The sequence below is a fragment of the Camponotus vicinus genome, unplaced genomic scaffold, assembly GCF_025532165.1.
Source record: "Camponotus vicinus isolate PSW18456_S1 unplaced genomic scaffold, iyCamVici1.0 SCAF_6, whole genome shotgun sequence".
NCBI lineage: Eukaryota > Metazoa > Arthropoda > Insecta > Hymenoptera > Formicidae > Camponotus > Camponotus vicinus.
In genome coordinates, this window is record NW_028141978.1 from 3,573,808 (window position 1) to 3,594,898 (window position 21,091).

General features: G+C 24.9%; 3 protein-coding genes across 5 annotated transcripts; 1 reads left to right on the forward strand and 2 right to left on the reverse strand.

The window, feature by feature from the left end:
* Positions 1–2,977: 2,977 nt before the first annotated feature.
* Positions 2,978–6,432, reverse strand: LOC145973291 (uncharacterized). 2 transcript variants are annotated; one of them, XM_083102561.1, is made up of 4 exons: positions 6,383–6,432; positions 5,611–5,730; positions 4,739–5,214; positions 2,978–4,260 (listed from the first exon to the last, which is right to left on the reverse strand). In XM_083102561.1, the coding sequence occupies exons 2-4, from the start codon at positions 5,639–5,641 to the stop codon at positions 3,706–3,708; spliced, it is 1,062 nt and encodes a 353-aa protein (XP_082958687.1). In that variant the 5' UTR covers positions 5,642–5,730; positions 6,383–6,432; the 3' UTR covers positions 2,978–3,705. The 2 variants fall into 2 exon arrangements, with proteins under 2 accessions (XP_082958687.1, XP_082958685.1); XM_083102559.1 differs by lacking the exon at positions 6,383–6,432 and having other exon boundaries at positions 5,611–5,876.
* A 298-nt stretch (positions 6,433–6,730) lies between these two features.
* LOC145973290 (aminopeptidase N-like) lies at positions 6,731–16,364 on the forward strand. Its single transcript, XM_083102558.1, has 12 exons — positions 6,731–6,835; positions 8,643–9,144; positions 9,259–9,729; positions 10,240–10,423; positions 11,234–11,384; positions 11,919–12,000; positions 12,495–12,859; positions 13,308–13,585; positions 14,364–14,542; positions 14,701–15,057; positions 15,143–15,212; positions 15,978–16,364. Exons 2-12 carry the CDS (start codon positions 8,663–8,665, stop codon positions 16,116–16,118), a joined length of 2,760 nt encoding a protein of 919 aa, XP_082958684.1. The 5' UTR covers positions 6,731–6,835; positions 8,643–8,662; the 3' UTR covers positions 16,119–16,364.
* Positions 16,365–16,857: 493 nt separating this feature from the next.
* Positions 16,858–20,635, reverse strand: LOC145972781 (uncharacterized). 2 transcript variants are annotated; one of them, XM_083101705.1, is made up of 5 exons: positions 20,619–20,635; positions 19,816–19,973; positions 19,006–19,069; positions 18,181–18,671; positions 16,858–17,921 (listed from the first exon to the last, which is right to left on the reverse strand). In XM_083101705.1, exons 3-5 carry the CDS (start codon positions 19,049–19,051, stop codon positions 17,514–17,516), a joined length of 945 nt encoding a protein of 314 aa, XP_082957831.1. In that variant the 5' UTR covers positions 19,052–19,069; positions 19,816–19,973; positions 20,619–20,635; the 3' UTR covers positions 16,858–17,513. The 2 variants fall into 2 exon arrangements, with proteins under 2 accessions (XP_082957831.1, XP_082957830.1); XM_083101704.1 differs by lacking the exons at positions 19,816–19,973; positions 20,619–20,635 and having other exon boundaries at positions 19,006–19,276.
* Between the last annotated feature and the right edge of the window lie 456 nt (positions 20,636–21,091).

The following is a 21,091-nucleotide window of genomic DNA, read 5'->3' on the forward strand; positions in this document are numbered from 1 at the left end:
CTAAAATTAATAATGCCAACATTTTTCTTTTTTTTCATAACACATCATTTTTTATCACTTTTTAAAAATGTATATATTATACATACATCTGTACACATGATATTGTTATATCGAGTTTACATCGACATTTCACTTTCATCCAGAGAATGACATAATTTAAACGATTAATGTGTGTATAGATTAATATATAAGTAACAGTTAAATATGTAATATCTTTTATCAATATATAAAATTCAATATTTTAAATTTAGTAATTTTGTTAATTATTTTATTAATAGTAATTGCTTTTTTGACTTTAGAGAAAAGCAGACTAGAGAGAAAAATTTTAGAATATGTATATAGGAAAAACTTCAATAAAATTAGTTTAATTGAAATTCTTTAGTCTTTTAAGGATGCAATTAAGTGATTTATTGAAGAATTATTTTATATTATTAAAGAGAGAAGATTATTTTACAAGTCTAATTAATATTTTCATTAATAAATGAAATTTTGAAATCATTGTGAAACTTAATTTCACACGACACACCACTACATTTTTAATTTTATATATATAAGATTCTTTGACAGTTTTGTCTGCATTCTTTTATATAAGTTTTATATAATTTTTTGCATAGTTGTAAGCATTATTTTTCATTTTCTATGTACTTTTAATGATTAAAAGTATTAAATAATTTATTCGTTATAGCTTATCCAAGAAAATCAGTATTTTTCTTATGTACAATATACATATATTTGTGTATTATGTGTATATTCAACCGATGCTTTATCACTTTTTCGACCATTTAATTAAAATATAATTCTGTCTGGAAACAGTGAAATAATCGAATTGCAAATTGTGTTAACATAACGAAAAGTTTTGGGATACATAATCGTACAATAAAAATATAATCTCTATAATTTTTCAAATACTTTTATTATAATATTTAATATTTCCTGTGTAGATATATGTTAATACGTAAAATATTTTGATAGAGAATTATAAATATATAATATGGTGTTTACCTTGATAACATAAACATTAGCAATAGAACGTTATTGTTTGCATACCACAGTCTCGTTATCATTTGGCAAGACTCAAACAGAATAAAAAAGTATATGCTTTAAATATTGTCGCATTTTTTCCGAACGCGATTGTGATATGTAGCAAGATATAATTCTCTGATTATCACTATTAATAATTAATTATCTTTTGATAAATGACGTGAAATTATATCGCGATAATAAATTTTTATTGAAGCACGATCCTTCATTATCACAAATGAAAATTGAAGCGAAAAATTTAGAAATTATATAAATTTTATTAATCTTCTGAGATTAAATTTTGTTGATCCTTTGATTGTCGATTCTTAAGAATAATAATTATTTTTCTAACAATGTTTATAGAATCGAATATATTTCGTTCAATGCTAAAATGCGAGCATGTATTAATATAACAATTATTATTAGCAATTATTAATTAAACGATCGCTATATCAGGATTTTCTATTATTTTAATTTTTCGATTTTCCAATTCATATTATTATCTATACATGCTACATATATAGATAATAAATAGCTTTGCTATAACAATTCGATCTCGTAAAAATATCGAGTGAATCATACTTTTCGTGCTGCTCTTTTACAATACAATAAAGTGTGTATCTCGTATGATTATTCTGCGATCCAGAATGTCATGCCAAGTGTTTTGAAATCGAGTATACAATTAAACATAATTAATTGTCTATTCGCAAATGAATGAGTAGAAGGAAAATAGTAAGGGAACAAGGAAAAAAGCTCTGGAAAAACATCGGGCAACATATGAAGCAACTGTATGCAGTGTAAGTAACATAAATTATTTATCATTTATACATTATTTTCAAATATACTACTGGATCTTTTTAACTGGACCTGTTTAATATTTTATAAAATGTTTCATAATAACGTAATTATTTAGATATTTTATATACAAGAATTAGAATATTTTTTATTGATCATATTTTTCCAAAATTTATATTCGAGAAAAATTGTCTTTTTTGACAATTATATATGCAATTTTTATCAATCTTAAATAACTGTTTGAAAAACCAATAAAAAATTGATTGCGCACAATAATTAATTTTACAATCAATTATTTTGGATATTTTGCTTTATACAGAATAGGTCTGTAAAAATATTATTTAATTATATTTGCACTTGTGTTTGTGCTTTTGCATTTGTAATGAATAATATTTGACACATGTCTGACGATATATCCCAAATTCTGTAGTTCTCAACAATTTGCGTGGACTATTGAATTGAATACTTAATGTGGACAAAAGAAAATTTTAGTATTTATACTCATATATATAAATGATTCATAAAAGATATTGTAATACCTCAGATATAATATTCATTAAAACTTTGTCGTATCTTTTTCTGAAGCATTATGTGGAAGAAATATATGCGGATAAGTGCATAATATGAAAATCAATTACCGAATATCATAAATATTGTAGCACAATATTCTATTAAACCGCGAGAATAAACCGATTATTTGTTTATTCATTGATGTCTCCGTTATCTTGCAATTTATTTTGGTAACAAGAAAAATAAATGAAATTTCTTCATAGAAATCGTTATTTTTCGAGTTTTATATGAAACGAAAGAGGATAATTAATGGATAACAAAGAATGGATAAAATAGAAAACACTATTTATCTGTTGACCACTAGATGCTTACTAAGAGTACTCTATTGAAACTCTATAAATAATTTGAATACTTTCTCTAGTGACCCGACATCTATCTCAAAAATTATATATATACTCGTAGATATAAATAAGCGTAACATATTAAGCTAATAAGTACATATATATGACGATCATATATATCAACGATTTGAAAAAGTCTGAATACGGACTGTTAGCTAGCATAAATAATGTAACAAAACTTTGGGCAAATGGAGTTCTTTTTAGATATTTTTGATCAAAATTTATTTTTATTCAATTTTATGATTTAGCTTATTATTTTTGTATATTACATATAAGTACACACATTGGTATTAAATAAAACAAGAAATACAAATAGAAATAAATAAGAGAAGAGATAGAAAGAGAATAATATGATAGATTAACGGAAAAAATAGCAAATGCGCTTGATAATTTAACTCAAACGATAAACATCGCCAACAGATCTCTCGACATTTATGGAAGAAAAAAGCATAGATTAAAATATGAATTATATATATACATATAATATATACATATACATATAATTATATATATACATATAATACATTAAAAATAATATAAAACTAATAATTATAATTATTAGTTTTGTAAAATAATTATTTTACAGAAACAATATATATTTTTTAAATCATTTAAACCTTGCCATTTTATTATTGGATTTATTTAATAACTTTGTTTTTGTATCGCATCATTTTTATTAGGTTTTTTGAGAATAATTTTTTTCTTATTTATTAATTATTTTTTATTTCTATTAATAATATTCTCACACAATTTATCTTTTTGAGATTTTATTACAATAATATTTGTTGCGTAATTGCATCATTTAAAATTGTTAATATGCTTTCATTTGATAATATAATTTTCCTTTCAGATTCATTTAAGTCAACTTGCTATTTTTTCGCATTATGCGATAATTTATTGTTATTTCGCTGACTCTTTACATTTTCACAATACATTTTGTCTTTGTCTCCTTTCGAAATACTATTTCTTCTTATTTTCTTTATATTATCTCATTCTCATCCTGCATGATACTAACATTAAACTCCTTTTTTTGAATGCAAACCGAAGTTTCTGTATGTGTTGCATTTTTATGTAAAATATCCGTCTGATCTTCTTTTTCATTTTTGCTTATTTTTTGCTGCTTATTACATCGAAAAAGATAAGACCTAAAAGCTCCCTCAATTACTTCTTTTGACTCTTCCTCGTAAGTTTCTATATCATCACATTCTTTTGTCATAGTATTTATCCAAACTAAACCATATTCCTTAGTAAATGTATTAATATGCAGCAATGCTGAACATAGATTTAGCTTCAAAAAGGGTTCGAAAAACTTGTTCAATCTTTTAAGTAGACGTGGCGATGGAACGTTTTCTTCTTCCGTATGAGAAGATAATTTATAAGGTCTTATTTCATCAGATTTATATTCCAAGTGCAACATTACTACATAAGATTGGTTATTATTGTATAGATTTTTTATACATGACATCCTTATAAAAATCATATTATAATCATTGGTGCTGTCCAGCTTAATGCTCGCAATTCCTGAAACTAAATTCTGAAAAAAAGTTTATTAATCGTTAGATTATATTAATTTATAATAAATAAGCAGATCGCGAAGCAATTATACTCTAATATATAACTATTCTAATAAATATAATATTTTTAAAATATTGTACTTCTGAAACAATAAGAGTATTTAATTTGTTATATTATTATTATTATTTATTATATTTTTTATTTATTTATTTAGAGACGAAATATTTATTATTTTAAATATTATTTTTAATAATGTTTATAATACTTGTAAATGATGAATAATAAATATATATAATATAATAATATAATAAATTAATAATTTTATATTATTATTAATTTATTATTACTATTATTATATATTTATTATTTAGTATCAGTTCATAAATATTCATAACTATTTCAATATTTTATATTTTATATCTTACATTATATTTTAAAAATAATATTGAAAATTATAAACATTTTATTTCTTATGTTGATGATTATTTTCTAATAACCTGCAAATTTTTTAATTGTTTTACACGGGAATTGTAGCAATCTACATGGTGCTTGCATTTATTCAAAAAGTGTTTCACGTTATTCATATTGTCGATGGGATATTGTGATAATATTTTTTGTACATCGACAGATGTAGGCAACACTGACTCTCTTAAGTTTGCATGGCCGTTATTGTTTATCAATATTTCTACCATATACGAATCATTCTCCGTGATGTTTTCTTTGCTACACATATCAAAAACGAAACTTGATTTTCGTTCGAACTTCGTGCAGCGCATTCCTGTGAGATGAAAGTCACATAACAATTCCATTTGCATATTCGGAATGTTGTGAAATGTGTCACAATTGTGTGACGATCTTGATGATTTTTTTGCCAAACTTGGATTTTGAATTATATTCTCTAGCAGAGAAATAGATCCTTTTAACATTGCGATCTTTTTAACGAGATTGTTCTCTTCGCCATGATCAGACAGCTCTAAATAAACAGAAATATATTGATACATTTTTCGTTTAGATGAAATTGTACATTATAATATATTAAGTACAAGAACCAAAAATTTTAAAATCTTATTTTAATGCAATAAAATTCTCTAATAATGAAACAGAAACTTTTAGCTACATAGAAAATAAATAAATTAAATCGAATGTCGAATTACATAAATTGTTGATTATTGTCGTAATTGATTAAATATTTTTTGTAACATTTCATATAATATTAAACAAATAATTTTATACAAATGCAAACATATTAATTATATTAATTTTTAATTCCATAAAAGTTTGATTAAAACATTAAACTTATCGTAAATTTATATATAATAATCAATGTGAGAGAGAGAAAAAGAGAGAGAGAGAGAGAAAAGAGAAATACCTTTAATAGAATTATCATTGTCCTTCTCCATGTATAATGATAATATGATTCTTGTTTTGTTAAATAAAAAAGAGAGTAATATATTTTTTTATAATATTTTAAAATTCGCAATTTGAATGTCTAAAATAAACAACTTGAATTTACAATGCACTCTTTCACTAAACACAACCTATATAATGTAAATGAATCTCTGTGGTAATTATCTTTTTATTATATACATGTAAGAAAAATAAATTAATATCAGCGTGTGTTTGTACGTATCTTAACAGATATTAAACTGCGAGTATGAGAAATATTCTAGATTCGATAAAGTTATATTTATGTATATAGAAGTTTGTATTTATGTACATGTCACAAAGAGGTGATATTAGAAAATACGCGACGTAATAAAAATAAGAAATAAAGATATTTTATATGTATTATAATACATTGCTGCAATTAACTTACATTAATACTAATAATTTAAACAACAATCGAAATTTAGTTTTTATTTTTTTGTCATTTCAAGTGGATGATTTATCATAAATAATAAATTAATTTTTATCTGATATATTTAAAATTTATCCTTAAGTATAAATTGAAAAGTAAAATTTTGTATATTTAGGTTAATATAAATGTTATATATTTTGATAAAATTGAAACAATTGAAAAATTAAGTCTGTGTGTGTGTGTGTGTGTGTGTGTGTGTATACTATATATAATATGTTTTATGTAAAAAAATTGATCTTCAACTTCTATAGCGACAAATGAACAAATATATTAATTTGCATACCTTGGCATTAAATTAGTGCCAAATAGGAAATATAGTGTAAAATATTTTAATGATACGGATATTGTAATGACAACTCTTATGATTTGATATGGACAATTCTTCATTATTTATTTTACACTCTTAAACTTTGTATTAAATTCTTGAATTTTCTAAAAAAGATATAATATAAAATACAGAATAATTTTCTTATACATATATATAGTGTATACGATTCCACTTAATTTTATTCCTTTGTTCTTTCCTATTATTCCTATGTTATATACATGTATGAGATCAAAATGTGTGCAAAATATTTACATAACACACACAAACACACACACACAATGTATCTTGTATATTTACTAGGTATGCCGACACACAGTACCGTCAGTTTATAATAGTCTTTCGAAGCGGTAAGATTGCTATTGAATATTCATTTGGAATTAAATTTAAACGTCTGATTCAACAAGTACGGTAAGACTTTAAACAAATTTACAATAAAATACGTATAAATCTCCTTTTCTTTGAATGTGTACAAAAATATGTTAAATAATAGGCAATTATTTTGTTTCTTAAAAGAGATATTCCTCTTCAATTTTCAAAAGACATATTTCTACATTGCAATTATTATTTTTATCTTTTGTAAATAATGTAGCTAATAAGATGATATTTAAAGATATATTGTAATAACATCATTAAATCATATTTTGATATAGAAAATATGAAATTTTAAGCCAAGTATATTTGTTGATTATAATATTATTATATACGTATATTGTATGCATATTTAATTTTACACACACCATAGCTATAAAATAATTTATATTAAAAATATTTAATATTATCTGTGTATTTCGTTCTTAAAATATTTTTTTTATAATGAACGCCTAAATTTAGTGTTCTCCCGTAATGTTACTTAAATAGAATATCTTAAATTAAATATGTAATGAATGTGTATGAGGAACGAGTAATAGATTAATATTTTGTTCGAAAAAATGAGTATGACATATACTAATATCATTTCTTTTGGCATCTTTTCATATTTGATCCAAATTGTTATATTAATTAAGTTTCAAATAAATTTGATTTTGGTACATGTTTATTGTTCGTTCGTTTCACATTAATACATCACTTAAGGTTAGGAGGGACATATAAACTTTGAACATAACATGTTAGTTAACATACGATTTACGTAAAATTCAATTGTTGAGAATATTCCTTCATTTCTCATACATTTTAATCCTTCTATAAATTTAACATATATATGTAAGGAAAAGATTAAGGTTTCTAAAACTTGTTATATATATAGAATGCTACAATGTGAAAAACACAGAAATATGTAATTACACTAGAAGAAATCTTAAAGACGAAACTGAACTTGAGATAAACAAATAAAAATTATGTTTATTTTGTTCTGTTCGGAATTACCTAAATATGTTCTTTATGTCTTCTTATATTCATTTTCATGAAAAATATCTAATATAACATTTCATTAAGTTATAATTACTTTTTATTATAATGATTTCGGTAAAATTGCATATTAGCGACGACCTCTCCAATTTCGATAACCTTGATATATGTTATCAAAGACATGTCTCTGAGTGACAAAGATTTTAGCAGTCGTTCGTTATTTATAACACAGTCATAAACAATTAAAGATAGTGACTAACCGATGACATAATAGTAATGTAAACCTCGTTTTGCGTGAAATACTGAAAATCTATACGAAATTATACAATAATAGATTGTATAGTTTTGCATTGAAAACAGAGAGAGAGAGAGAGAGAGAGAGAGGGAGAGAGTAGTATAGAGTAAATCTCATTTCATGTAAAAAATTAAAAACCCATGCGGGATTATTGAAGGAAAGGTCACATTTTACCTCTTGCTGAGAGTTACAGTTTATGCAGATTTATCCACAATAAGTTCACGGGAACATTGAACTTATTTTGTAAATAACTTTGTAATAAACAACGAGCGACAGTTAAAACTTTTTGCAAATTAATCAGGGCAAATTAATCATGTCCTTGACAACATATGTCAAGATCATCGAAATTAGTGAGGTCGCTAATATGCAATTTTCAGTATCATAATTTCTTTCATTTATTAATAAATTGTATTGTTTTAATTTGTTTTAAATTGTATTGTTATTGTTTCTTTCTTTATATTAATTTTGTTTTCTTATGAAAATTAATATAAATCTTCTTGAAAGCTTTTTCACACAAAAGTCAATTGAATTGCATACTTTGTGTATCTTGTTCCTAATAAGGAAACGTTTTTATAGATATACGAGTGGAATATAACATGACATTCATAAAACTATTATTAAGTAGTAGTCTAATATACATTGCTACAATGGCAATAATGATTCCTATTGATGAAACATCGAGAGAAAGCGCACAACGTAGTGCATTAATCGACAAATTATCACATTATATACTGCCGTTACACTATAACATGAAGTTAAGATTAGTCAACGATTATTTCATTTGCGACTGCACAATTACTATTTATATTATTCATGCAACACATAACATAAGCTTTCATATACTGGATCCAATGAATAGTATAAGGATGTCGAATTTAAAGCAAGCCGACGGTGAAACGATTTATAAAAGGATCTCAACAAATTATGATAAAAACAATATTGTCGTGTTCAATTACGAGGATGTCTTGTTACCTGGAAAGTACAATCTATATGTAAGAGTTGAAATTCTAATGAATAACACAGAAGACTCTTTCGAGACTCTGTATATAAACGACGACAAAGGAGGTAACGATAAAGAGTAAGTAAAAAAATATATTGAGATATCAAAAACAAATTGTTTATATTTATGCATTCCCCGCTTATAGCTGTCTAAAATTAATCATTAACGCATATCGTTGTTAAAATGTGGCAGATGGTTATTTACAATAGGTACCCGAACAAAAATACAGCAAATACTTCCGTTTTGGAATAAGTCAAAATTAAAATCTACTTTTAGTATTTCTGTAAAGCATTATCAAAGATACAGAGCTTTATCGAATATACCGATACGAGAATTTAGACTGGCAGAGAATAATATGATGTGGACATATTTTAACAAGACTGGCTTAACCTCCATAGATGCTATTGCATTAGTGGTGTCCGATTTTCATCGGATCAACTTGACTGATACCATTAGCTTGTGGTGCAAACCGCAATTGATACCGCATGTACAATTTGCGTCATATGTTATTAAAAATGTTACTACGTACTTGGAAAATTATTGGTGTAATTCGAAGAGATTCGTTGAGCGTACCATTGTTTCATTTGAAAGCAAAGTGGATCATGTTGCAATCCCGAATTTACAAGATGAAGTTAAAAAGGTTTTAGAATTCGTCTTTTACAGGTAATATATATAATAAAACAAATAATATAACAACATAATATTACAAATAATATAACAAATTAGAAATAGATATACAGGGTGTTCGTCCTATCATCCGTCCAAAAAAAACATAATTAAAGCTCGTTAAATCGAACTAAAAAGTCATATACCATTTTGAAATGTACCATGTAAAATTCGAGATAATAATTTAAAAAGATTGGCCAATGTTTCGGAGACTCTATCCACCGCTTCATTTCCATTCGCCACGCGCCGCCATTATGTTACAGTGAGACTGACCGTTGGCCGATCTTTTTTAATTAATATCTCGAATTTTACGTGGTGCATTTCAAAATGGTATATGACTTTTTAGTTCGATTTAACGAGATTTACTTATGTTCTTTTTTTTAGGGAGAGATTGCACAGACACCCTGTACATTCTTTAATATGTTAATGTATAAATTAAAAATTACATTAATATCCAAAATTTTTCATACATTTATATAGTATACGTATTAGTATAATGATTTTTAGAGAAACAGATGTCATTTATAATGAAGAATTGGATACTACCGCACGCAAAATGATAATTGCACCCTTAATAGCACGTAGGATGGTACAAAAATATATTGGCAATCTGTTGATTCCATCTTATTGGTTACAACAATGGTTAAACGAAGGCTTTATTATATTTTTCCAAGCATATATTACCGATAAGGTTGATTTATTTCTAATGCATGAATACGCCGTTAAAACAATTAATTGTTTACAATTTAGAAAACTTTTAACTATTTAAATTTAATTAGGGATTTAGCTCAAATAATTAAAAATTAAATTGAAATTGGCACATAAGAGCTACAGCGCGGTAGTTGGAGCGCAGAGAAGAAGCAACATTTCCTTTTTTTTTATTATTAGTTTATTACAAAACTCAAATTACAATAATTACAATAATTAAAGACAAACATTTCGAATCATATTTGATCCTTCCATTAAACGGGACGCATTAAATTACGCAAATATATCTATTATTGGCGCGCAGACGTTGAATTGTATCACGCGGAGATCCGACAATATGTAATGTAATCTGTTAACATTGCGCTGAAGAAGGATCAAGTATGATCGGAAACGTTCGCCTTTTATTATTGTAATTTGAGTTTTGTAATAACCTTATATAAATTAATAGAAAAACTAATAAAAAAACTAAACTAATAAAAAAAAATGTTACTTCTCTGCGTTCCAACTATCGCGCTGTGACTCTTATGTGCTCAATTTCGATTTAATTTTTAAATATTTGCATAAATCTCGCCTTTCATATTTCTTAAAAAAAATATAATTGTTCAAATTTTTTCATAACTTTACACAAAGTAATATAATAAAAAATAAAGAATGTATGTGTTATATATAAATTTATATTTAAACTATTGAAGAAAACACAAACAGTATTTTTCACAGAAGCACTTAAAAAAGACAATTTGTATACATATACTAAGTCTTTTATTTTTGATTGATTATATTGAATTGCATTTAGGCTCTACCAAATTCCAGAATAATGAATTTATATGTAGTTCAAATTCAACACGAATTATTCGATTTAAACCCTTATGGCGTTATAAATTCTGCTGTAGGATATAATAGTTACGTGGAAAATGATTTATTTTCTCCTCTTTCTCATTTCAAAGGTACGTAAATGACATTGAATAAATAAATTTTGACAACTCAAAGTTAATTTCATAAAAAATTGAAAATGTAAATTGTAAACAAATTTATTTGTAATTTAACTTTATTATTATTATTATTATCATATTTTATTACATTCCTTGGCAATCCAAAAAATATGTAAAACTGAAAATTAACTTCTCTTTTTTGTATAATTTTTATATAATTACATAATAATATAATTTTTAAATTATAATTGTAAATATCAATTTACTACTGTAAAATATCGTAAAAGAATAAAAATTTTTCGATTCTTTATGATGCTTTAATTTTTTATTATTTTTCTATATATTTAATCATTCACTATATATTTGTTATAATTAATTTGACTATTGATACCAATTTAACATTGTTTTAGCTTTTGTTATTTAAATTTAACACAAACTACACAAACTTTGTTATTTAGTTTTAATTAAGTATATTTACAAACTTGTATGCATTGCAATAAAAGTATTTTAAATATATTAAATCATTTTTTTAAATTTCAATAATCGTAGGCTCCATTATATGGCGTATGCTAGAAGGAATATTGTCGCCTGACAAATTCTCAAAAGTTATCAACATATATTTAAACGATTAGTGAGTATAGTATATTGTAATATATTAATATACATATATCATATAGAAAGAGAAAATCTATAAATATATAATGAGTTTGACAATATATATTCTTTTATTGCTTAAAAAATATGGACATTTTAAGAATTCAAATTTATGCTCTTATTATATATTTATAAATTTTTTTCGAGTAAATTTCAACTCGAATTTTTCATAATGAACATGTGATAGAGATTGATAGTTTCTGAATTATAAACAATTCAAATTGAGCAATCTTTGGAGAAATCAATTTTACCAGCATGCGAATAGTACTTTAATTTTAACTTTAATTTTTGTAATAAAAATTAAAATTATATTGTGAAGCTTAAATATTTCTATATTAGTTATATATTTTAATTATGAATACGAAGATGAATTATGTAAATTGTTATTTTCTTATGCTGATTACACATATAGTGTTTAATATTATTATATATTAACATTATTAACATTTACCAACCTGTTAAATCTTACAGCTACACTGAGCTTTTTGAAAAATCTTCTGATAATTTATGTAATGCCATTCAAAGTATCATAGCTGAATTAGATTCCGAATATCAGTTTAATGTGACAAGCATGGTACTTTCGTGGGCCATGGAGACATGTTTCCCCATATTGAAGGTGAAGCGAAATTATTATTATAATTTTGTAACCATATCAGCACAATTTCACAACAAGTTGGATAAGAAACTATATTATATACCTATTACGTATACTACGGAATCGAAGTCCAATTTTACTGTAACTTGGTCAAATATAATTTGGATAACACCATCAAAATCAGAAATTGAACTCTCTCTTGAGAAAGATCAATGGATCATTTTAAATTTACAACAAGCTGGTAAAAATTGAATAATAAACATATATTTTTATTATCTATTTATATTGCGTATAATTTCATATTATGATTGAATGAATCAAAACTTTAAACTTAAACAAAATTTCTAGCACATGAAAGTTTTTCAAAATTATTGAATTATGAGATTCTAATTAAAAATGACAAAGAAACATATCAAATCTAATATATATAATACAATTTACTTGAAAATGCACTACAAGAATATTGAAATTTCATCAATTGTAATATAGTTGAGATTTCTATTTCTTACTATAATATGTGTTATTTCTAATACAACTTTTAAGTAACACAAAAGTAAAAAATAAAGAAATCTTTAAATATAATAATACGTTTAATATTGAAATATCTTTAACATCTCGAAATATGTTGAATCAATATATTTAATTTTAAAGTATCTGATAATCCATAAAAGTAATTTGTTTTATAATAGGTTACTATCGCGTCAATTATGATATTGAGAATTGGCGAAAAATTGCGCGATACTTAAATTCTGAAGAATATATAAATATACATGTTCTCAATCGAGCGCAAATCATCGATGACGCATTCTATTTTGCGATAGAGGAGAAAATTACATTCTCCTTATTTTTGGAACTCGCTACTTATTTGCAACAGGAAAAAGATTATATAGCATGGTATCCTATGATCAAAGCTTTTGAATTTATGTCAAATATTGTCGCATTCTTTGAATTTTATCCTGAATTCAAGGTAAACACAAAAAAATCAAGAAATTTTCTATTAAGCCAATGTAATAAAACATATCATAATCGTGAAACTTCATATATCATAGTAAAATAATTCTTTAAAAGTTAAATTCAAAAGACGCTTATGTTCTTAAATTTAATAGTTACATTTTCTTAGATTTCAAACTTTTCGAATTGCTATTTCACTATAATATTAATATTGTGGAATTTATAATATAAATGATATAATTTACATTTAATTTTAGAAAATTATAGAATACAATTACAATTATTTTCTTTATATTAATTATCTTCCGTTATAAAATATTTGGCGATATTAAAAATTTTATAAAATATTTTATAGAAATTGACTTTTTAATTTTATCTCATTCTATACAGCAGATATTAATCTATTTGTAAATATCTGTTTTATAAAAACTGAATATTTACAAATTTGAAATTTTTAAAACCGATATTTGTGCGTGATATGTACATTTAAGACATATTTGTATATAACATCGAAAAAAGGGGATTATATAGCAAATTCATCGATATATACATCAATGTATACAGAATAATATGTACATGTTAATAATACATGTACTTAGATAATATAAAATATGTAAACAATTATTCAAATAAACGATCCGTAAATTTGGAAATTGTAATAGTTCATGCTATAAAGTTTCTATATACTTATTAAAATATAATTATCTAATAAAAATACATATATATTTGCACATATATTATATTCGTTCTTGTAAATAATATGAAAAAATTGAATAAAAAGATGCTTTTTTTAGGAAGTACGAAAGCCGCTTGTATTAAAATGGAATTTGTTCAGCGAAAATAACAATGATGATCATACGGAATGTTTAAAGCAAGAACTCGCAAAGTGGAAATGTATTATAGATGATTTGTCGTGCATAAGATGGGCCCATCAGCAATTGAAACAGCATCTGATAAACTCTACAAAATACAAGTAATTCTTTTTATAATACTTGATTCTTTAGGGATATTTTCTATATTGTGTATGTTTGAGAAATTAATTATCACTTACGTCAAAAATTATTTATGTAACACTAGAACAATTAGCACAATTTCGCTAGAATATTTTTACTTCTTTTTTTTCTTCTGTAGACTTTTGCCTGGATGGAAGAGATGGACATATTGTAATGGTTTGAGAACGCCAGATCGTATTATATGGAATAGAAGTTTTAATTTTTCCATGAAAAAAATTGATTACACAATTTTAGAATGTTTAGCTTACAGTGAAAATTTTCAAATGATGTTCGATTATTTAGAGAACAAATTACGAGCTAGTTTTGAAACATTTAGGGATATTTTTATGACCATTCTATCTTATAATAAATCCAAATCGATAGAGCGAGCTGAAGGTTTATATGCTAATATTTTTCTTTCTGCTCTTGCCAAAAATACTAAATATATGCTTAAAGACATACTAAATGATTTCAACGACTTTACATATTATTACGGGTAATGATATTTCATAATTTAAAATACATAGATAGGAAAATTTATTGTACATATTAATTATAAATGTACTATTGTGTTCTGACAGGAAAGTCCATGAGATGGCGGTATTAACTGTTATAATTAACAATGCATATTCTAAGAAACAGTTGGACGAGGTAATTTTAATGAATCAAAATTCGATATTTATGTTGTTAGATTTTTATTATAAAATTTATTTTTGATAATGTATTGTTTCAAAATCGATGTTGCACACATTTTGGTGAGTAGAAGTGCTAAAATTGCATTTTTTGATAATAAACTTATGTTCACAAATTCATAATTTCAACGCGACGATTCAAAAATATAATAATACTTTCACGTTGTTCAGAGCCTTGCTAGAGATGTTAGATTTTTGATAGAATCAATAGAAACATAATCCGACATTGCCATATATACAACGATAAATTAAACTCATTTTGCGCAATTGTTGAAAAAATTTTTGAAATAAAACAAAATAATTTTAAAATAATAACTTTAATAATAATTTTAAAATATAACAAAATATCTTTATTGCACTTCCTTTGATTAACCAGTGTATAAGAAAATAGGTCCCGTAAGTCGATTAGCTCATAGAGTAGAGGATTCTAGTATGCACTTACGACGCAGTAGCGTTCGATAGGTTGTCTTCATCAAGGCGCTAGACTAATTGTAAGAATTTGCGAACATAAGTTTATTATCAAAAAATGTTCAATATTAGCTCCCATACCTACCACAGAAGTTTGTAACAGCGAATAAAACAATTTGTATATGTTATATATTTTATACACATTCTTCTATATATCTTGTTCTATAACTCTGTCAATAATGAAACTCTACCCAGTATGATAATACGACAATTACAAAATCATTTATTGATGACAATTGTTAAAAATCCTTTTTAGATAAAAAAATTCACCAGAAATGGGATCAGAGAATCCCGGTATCCCTTCGAAGCTCTTGATGATATTGAACGCAAGCTAACAACACGTTGGTCGGAGATTGAAAGACAAACAAAATTTTTTCAATCTTGGTTCATCGATTGAAAATATAAATATCTATAGCGTGTCGAACTATTTAGAAACCAAAAATGTAGCATAATTGTTTTGAATAAGATATATAAATTTACATACGTAATTAATCATTATTTTGATATAAATGTTAATAACTTTTTAACGTTTTTCATTATATTTTAAGTAATTTTTACATTATTAACTAATTTTTATACATATATTGGCTTTTTTTGTAACGCAGATTTAATATTTATATAGTTAATTATATATAGTTTATTATTGTGTATATATTTATTATAAATACATATATGTACATATATATAAATATAAATATACAAATATATATATATATATAGATTGTACATTTATTTATTATCAATTGTTGATGAAACATTTCATTGCTTTAGTGAGACAATAGAAACCTTGCGAGAGAAATTAACTATGAATATTTGCATTTTTAAATTAAGTATACTATATATAAAAATAAAATTTAACAATCAATGTAAATTACTTATGCTTTTTTCTTACCGAACAAATTTCCATGTATTTAATACATTTAATATAATTTTTTTTGAAATATGTTACTTTTTAAAATAGTATTAATAGCCAAATATGTAGAGAAACGCTTAATTATATAGGATTGCATTGATAAAACTTTATTATTCTTCTGATACAATTTATATTTATGGCATAAGATAGATTTAATAAAATTAAAAATATTAATTAAACAAGAAATACAATATTACACAATTTCTTAATTTTTATAATTACATATTTGGTTATACTGTTTTATTACAAATAAAATCTCAGAAAAATAATCTCGCTTGTTAGATAATCTACTCGTAAAAGAAATCCTACATAAAATATATCATAATTTGCAAACATAATTTAAATAATATTTTTTTAAATTCAAATGGAGACGAAAATAAAAGTTTTCGAATTATAAGAGATATTCTGTATACAATATACTTTTTATTTACTCGCGTTTTTTTTACTTAAATTTTAACTTATTTAATTTAATTTTTCTTCTGTGTATGTGTTTCTGTTTCTTCAATTTATATAATTTATTCTTTTTTTTTTAACTAAGAAAAGAATTTTTGCTAAAAGCTCGCCATTTTTATTATTTGACTCATTCAGCAATTTTTCTTCATTTTTATTCTTGACATCCGCTTTTTATCTCTATTTTATTTACATATTTTTCACGTCACTCCTTTTAAATTAATTTGTGACTTTTACTCATCGTGTTATTGGTCTACTATTGATTTTATTGTCCATTTGCATGCATGATATTATTTTTGCATTCTCTTCTAAAATATATCAATTTTTGAATCTTCTATGATGAGTATCGTGCTTCTTTTCTTTGATGCAAAGTTTTGTTTTATTTTATCTCATTTTTGTGTGAAGACTCTAATAATCTTGGCTTTTGCTTTATTTCTTATTTTTTCGATAAAGATACGGTTTGGAAATTCCTCTAAAAAGTTCATTTGACGATTCGACTTCGTAAGATTCTACGCTATCATCATTTATCATAATCTTTTGCCAAAATAAATTTGTTTCAGTATTTGATATATTGATTTGCAGCAAAGCCGAACATAAATTTTCTCTAAGGAAAGGTTTGAAGAACTTGTTCAATCTCTTAAGGAAACGTGATGATGCTCTTTTACACGCGGAAGATAATTTGTAAGGTCTTATTTCATCAGGTTTATAATATAAGTCAAGCGCAACCTTATAAATTTGTTCAGGGTTTATGTCCATTATACCTGGTATTGTTATAGTAATTAAAGTAAACTCATAGTCGTGATACACTTCAGCATCTGCAATCTCTGAAAGCAAATTCTGAAAAATAAACATTTCTTTTTAATAACTTGATTGATAGATAACTTGATCAATAAATAAATAGATCAATAAAATTTATCAATAAATAAACAGACTATAACTATCATAGAAATATAAATTTAAAATATCGCGTTTCTAAAAAGCAAATATTTTTGCATATTATTTACAAGTATATATAATACATACACTTGCATTAGATATGCACTGTAAAAAATAATGCAAATTAAAAAAATTTTTCTTAAATTGATAGTTTTATCACCTTCAAATCTGTAAATTGTTCCTCGCGGCAAACGTAAGTCTCAACGTAGTGCTTGCAGGAGTTCAAAAAGTGTGTCACATTGTTCACATCATCGATAGGATATTTTGATAATATTTCCTCCACATTAACGGGTGCAGGCAGTTCACTATCTCCTAACAGTGCACGACCGTGATCATTAATCAATATCTCAACCATGTAATTGTCCTCCCTGTCGGTTTTGTTGCTACACATTTCAAAGACAAAACTTGATTTTCGTTCCAATTTTACACATCGTATTCCTGTGAGCTCGTAGAAATCGTGGAATAAATTCATATCTACATCTGATTTATCGTGAAATGTTGCAATTTCGTTGTTGTACAATTGGCTCAATGACTTGTCTACAGTTTGTAACTGACTGTGTTTTGGAGTTTGAATCATGTTTTCTAATAGAGAAACATATGTTTTCAACAAGGCAAAATTGTCTAACAAATCTGTTTTCCCATGGTTAGATTCTAAATAATCAAAAATATTAAATATATAATAAAATATATAATAAAATATATAAAAATATATAAAAAAAGATAAAATTTTTCAATAGAATGACGCAATTTACATTATATATTATGAACAGTATTTAAACTGAATGTTTGTCCACAAATTTATTGACTGTTGTCATAGTTAATTAAAAATTTTGCAAACTACTTTGTTAAGCAACTAATTTTATATTAACACAATAAAATAAATAATAAGTTAACTTTTTATATTTAAATTTTATATTATACGTAAATTGATTTTATTGTCAGTTTATATTTAACATAATTAAATAGAAAGATAAAAGAGAAATACCTTTCTTAGTAGGATTATCATTATTTTTCTCCATGTTTAATGACATGATTTTCGTTCCTTTTGACTTTTTTGAATAAAGATATGTAAAGAAAATGGAATATCTATATTCTTTCCACGTTCTTTTTTAATGCAATGTGACAAACATTTAAAATAAATGAAATTTGCAATGCTTTTGTTCACTAAACACAATTTACACAATGTAAATGAATCTCTATAATAGATATCTTTCTGTTATGTGGGAAAAACAAACTTATAATACAGCCAATGTATTTTGACGAACTAAACTGCGAGTGACAAATATTTTAAATTTGACAAAGCAGTTCGTATATTTATATGTATGTCATTCGAGAAAGGTTATATTAGGAAAAATTTAAATTCACGACAGAGCGAGTGGCAGAGTGGTTTTGTAATTTTATTATTGAGCAAAACAGTTTAAAATTTATTAAAGTAACGATCTCTGATCACCCCAGTCCTTCATCTGTTTTAAATTCTTCAAGAATAATAAAATTTTTAAGCCGATCACATAATCATTTATCAGAGTCTATCAGAAGTCTTGATTCTGAATAATACCGCAAATCTATTAAATATTCGATTACAAACACACTTTCTTTAAAGCAAAAAAAATTATATTTTAATGCTATTTACTTCTGGCGAATGATGTTTAATTATCAAGAGTGTTCTCTCAACATTTAAATTTACAATTTTAATTTAGTTTGAAATTTGTATCGGATTTTTTTCGGATACTTTTTACACCAAAATATATTCTCTCGATAATTTTCTCGACAAATTCTCAACATTAGAAAAAAATACCTTTGAAGGAAAATCTTGCTCCAGTTTCGTAATACTGTGGCACTAATAATCGGCAGTTTTCTCGGATATCAATTCGATATTCAAGAAGCTACTCTATTCAAGTCCTTATTGATGACGGGACGTTGTGTGATACGCGGCGACACATTGCTGATGAGATACTGAAAAGAAATATTAAAAAATAGAGTTAGAAATAAAATATATATCGTTTGAAATACTATATTCAAGGAGAAGATTTTTATGACAGCGAAGACCCAGTCAGTCTCGAAAGTACGTCGGATCATTGAACTGGTGGTGTAAGGTAGCGAAAGCCAGACCGAAAGGATTCTCAAAATTTAGTTCACACAATGTTTAAATCAACATCATCGACAACGATTTGAAATTTCGGTAATTGCGGAGTTTCTGGCACCGTAAGATTCTTACGTGATGCTCGAAAATATAGAAAAGTAGTTGAGTCTAAGAAGATAAATCACTTTGTCGATTTTTCGAAAAATATGAAATAAAAATTTAAGCAAATACAATTTTATTTAATGTATTTTTTATAAATTTAATAATTTATAATTTCTTTTATAAATTTAATAAATTTATAAATTTATAAATTTATCGAAATAAAATAGAAAATTGTAAAAAAATTTGTTTTTATTATTTTAAGTTAGTGTTATATTATTAATAATAATAATAATAGAGCTATATTTATTCGGAACTTAACGAAAGAAATTCCATATTTTTGCGTGAATATTTTCTGAAAAATTTAGATTAATAATTGATTGCAAAAGAAATATTATACATGCTAGCTAATGACATACCTATATGTATTTGTGTATATACTGTCTTTCTGTTTTCTTCGTCTTATTTTATTTTATTCATACATACTTCTTATATGTGTATACACACACACACACACACACACACACACGCGCGCGCGCACGCACATAGGGTGAGGCGTATATCTTACCTATACTCTAATTGTTAATTGCAAATTACATATTTTTTCTTAGAAACAATTATGTGTTTTCTTTACACCAATTGATTCCTCTCATTATTTTGTACTCTCATTATTTTGTAAAAGTATTGAGATAAGATCATCGAAAAATGAATATTTTATGAGATATTTTAGGGTTTATGTAAAATTAAGAAATTACTTCGAGTCTTATAACTCGAAAAGTATTTAATGAAAAATAACTTAATTATAGTATTTTGGAAAGCTCTCGAAATAAACTGCAAGAATATGTAATAAGAAATAAATGTTTTCATTTAAAATTTTTAAGTTGACCTTCAA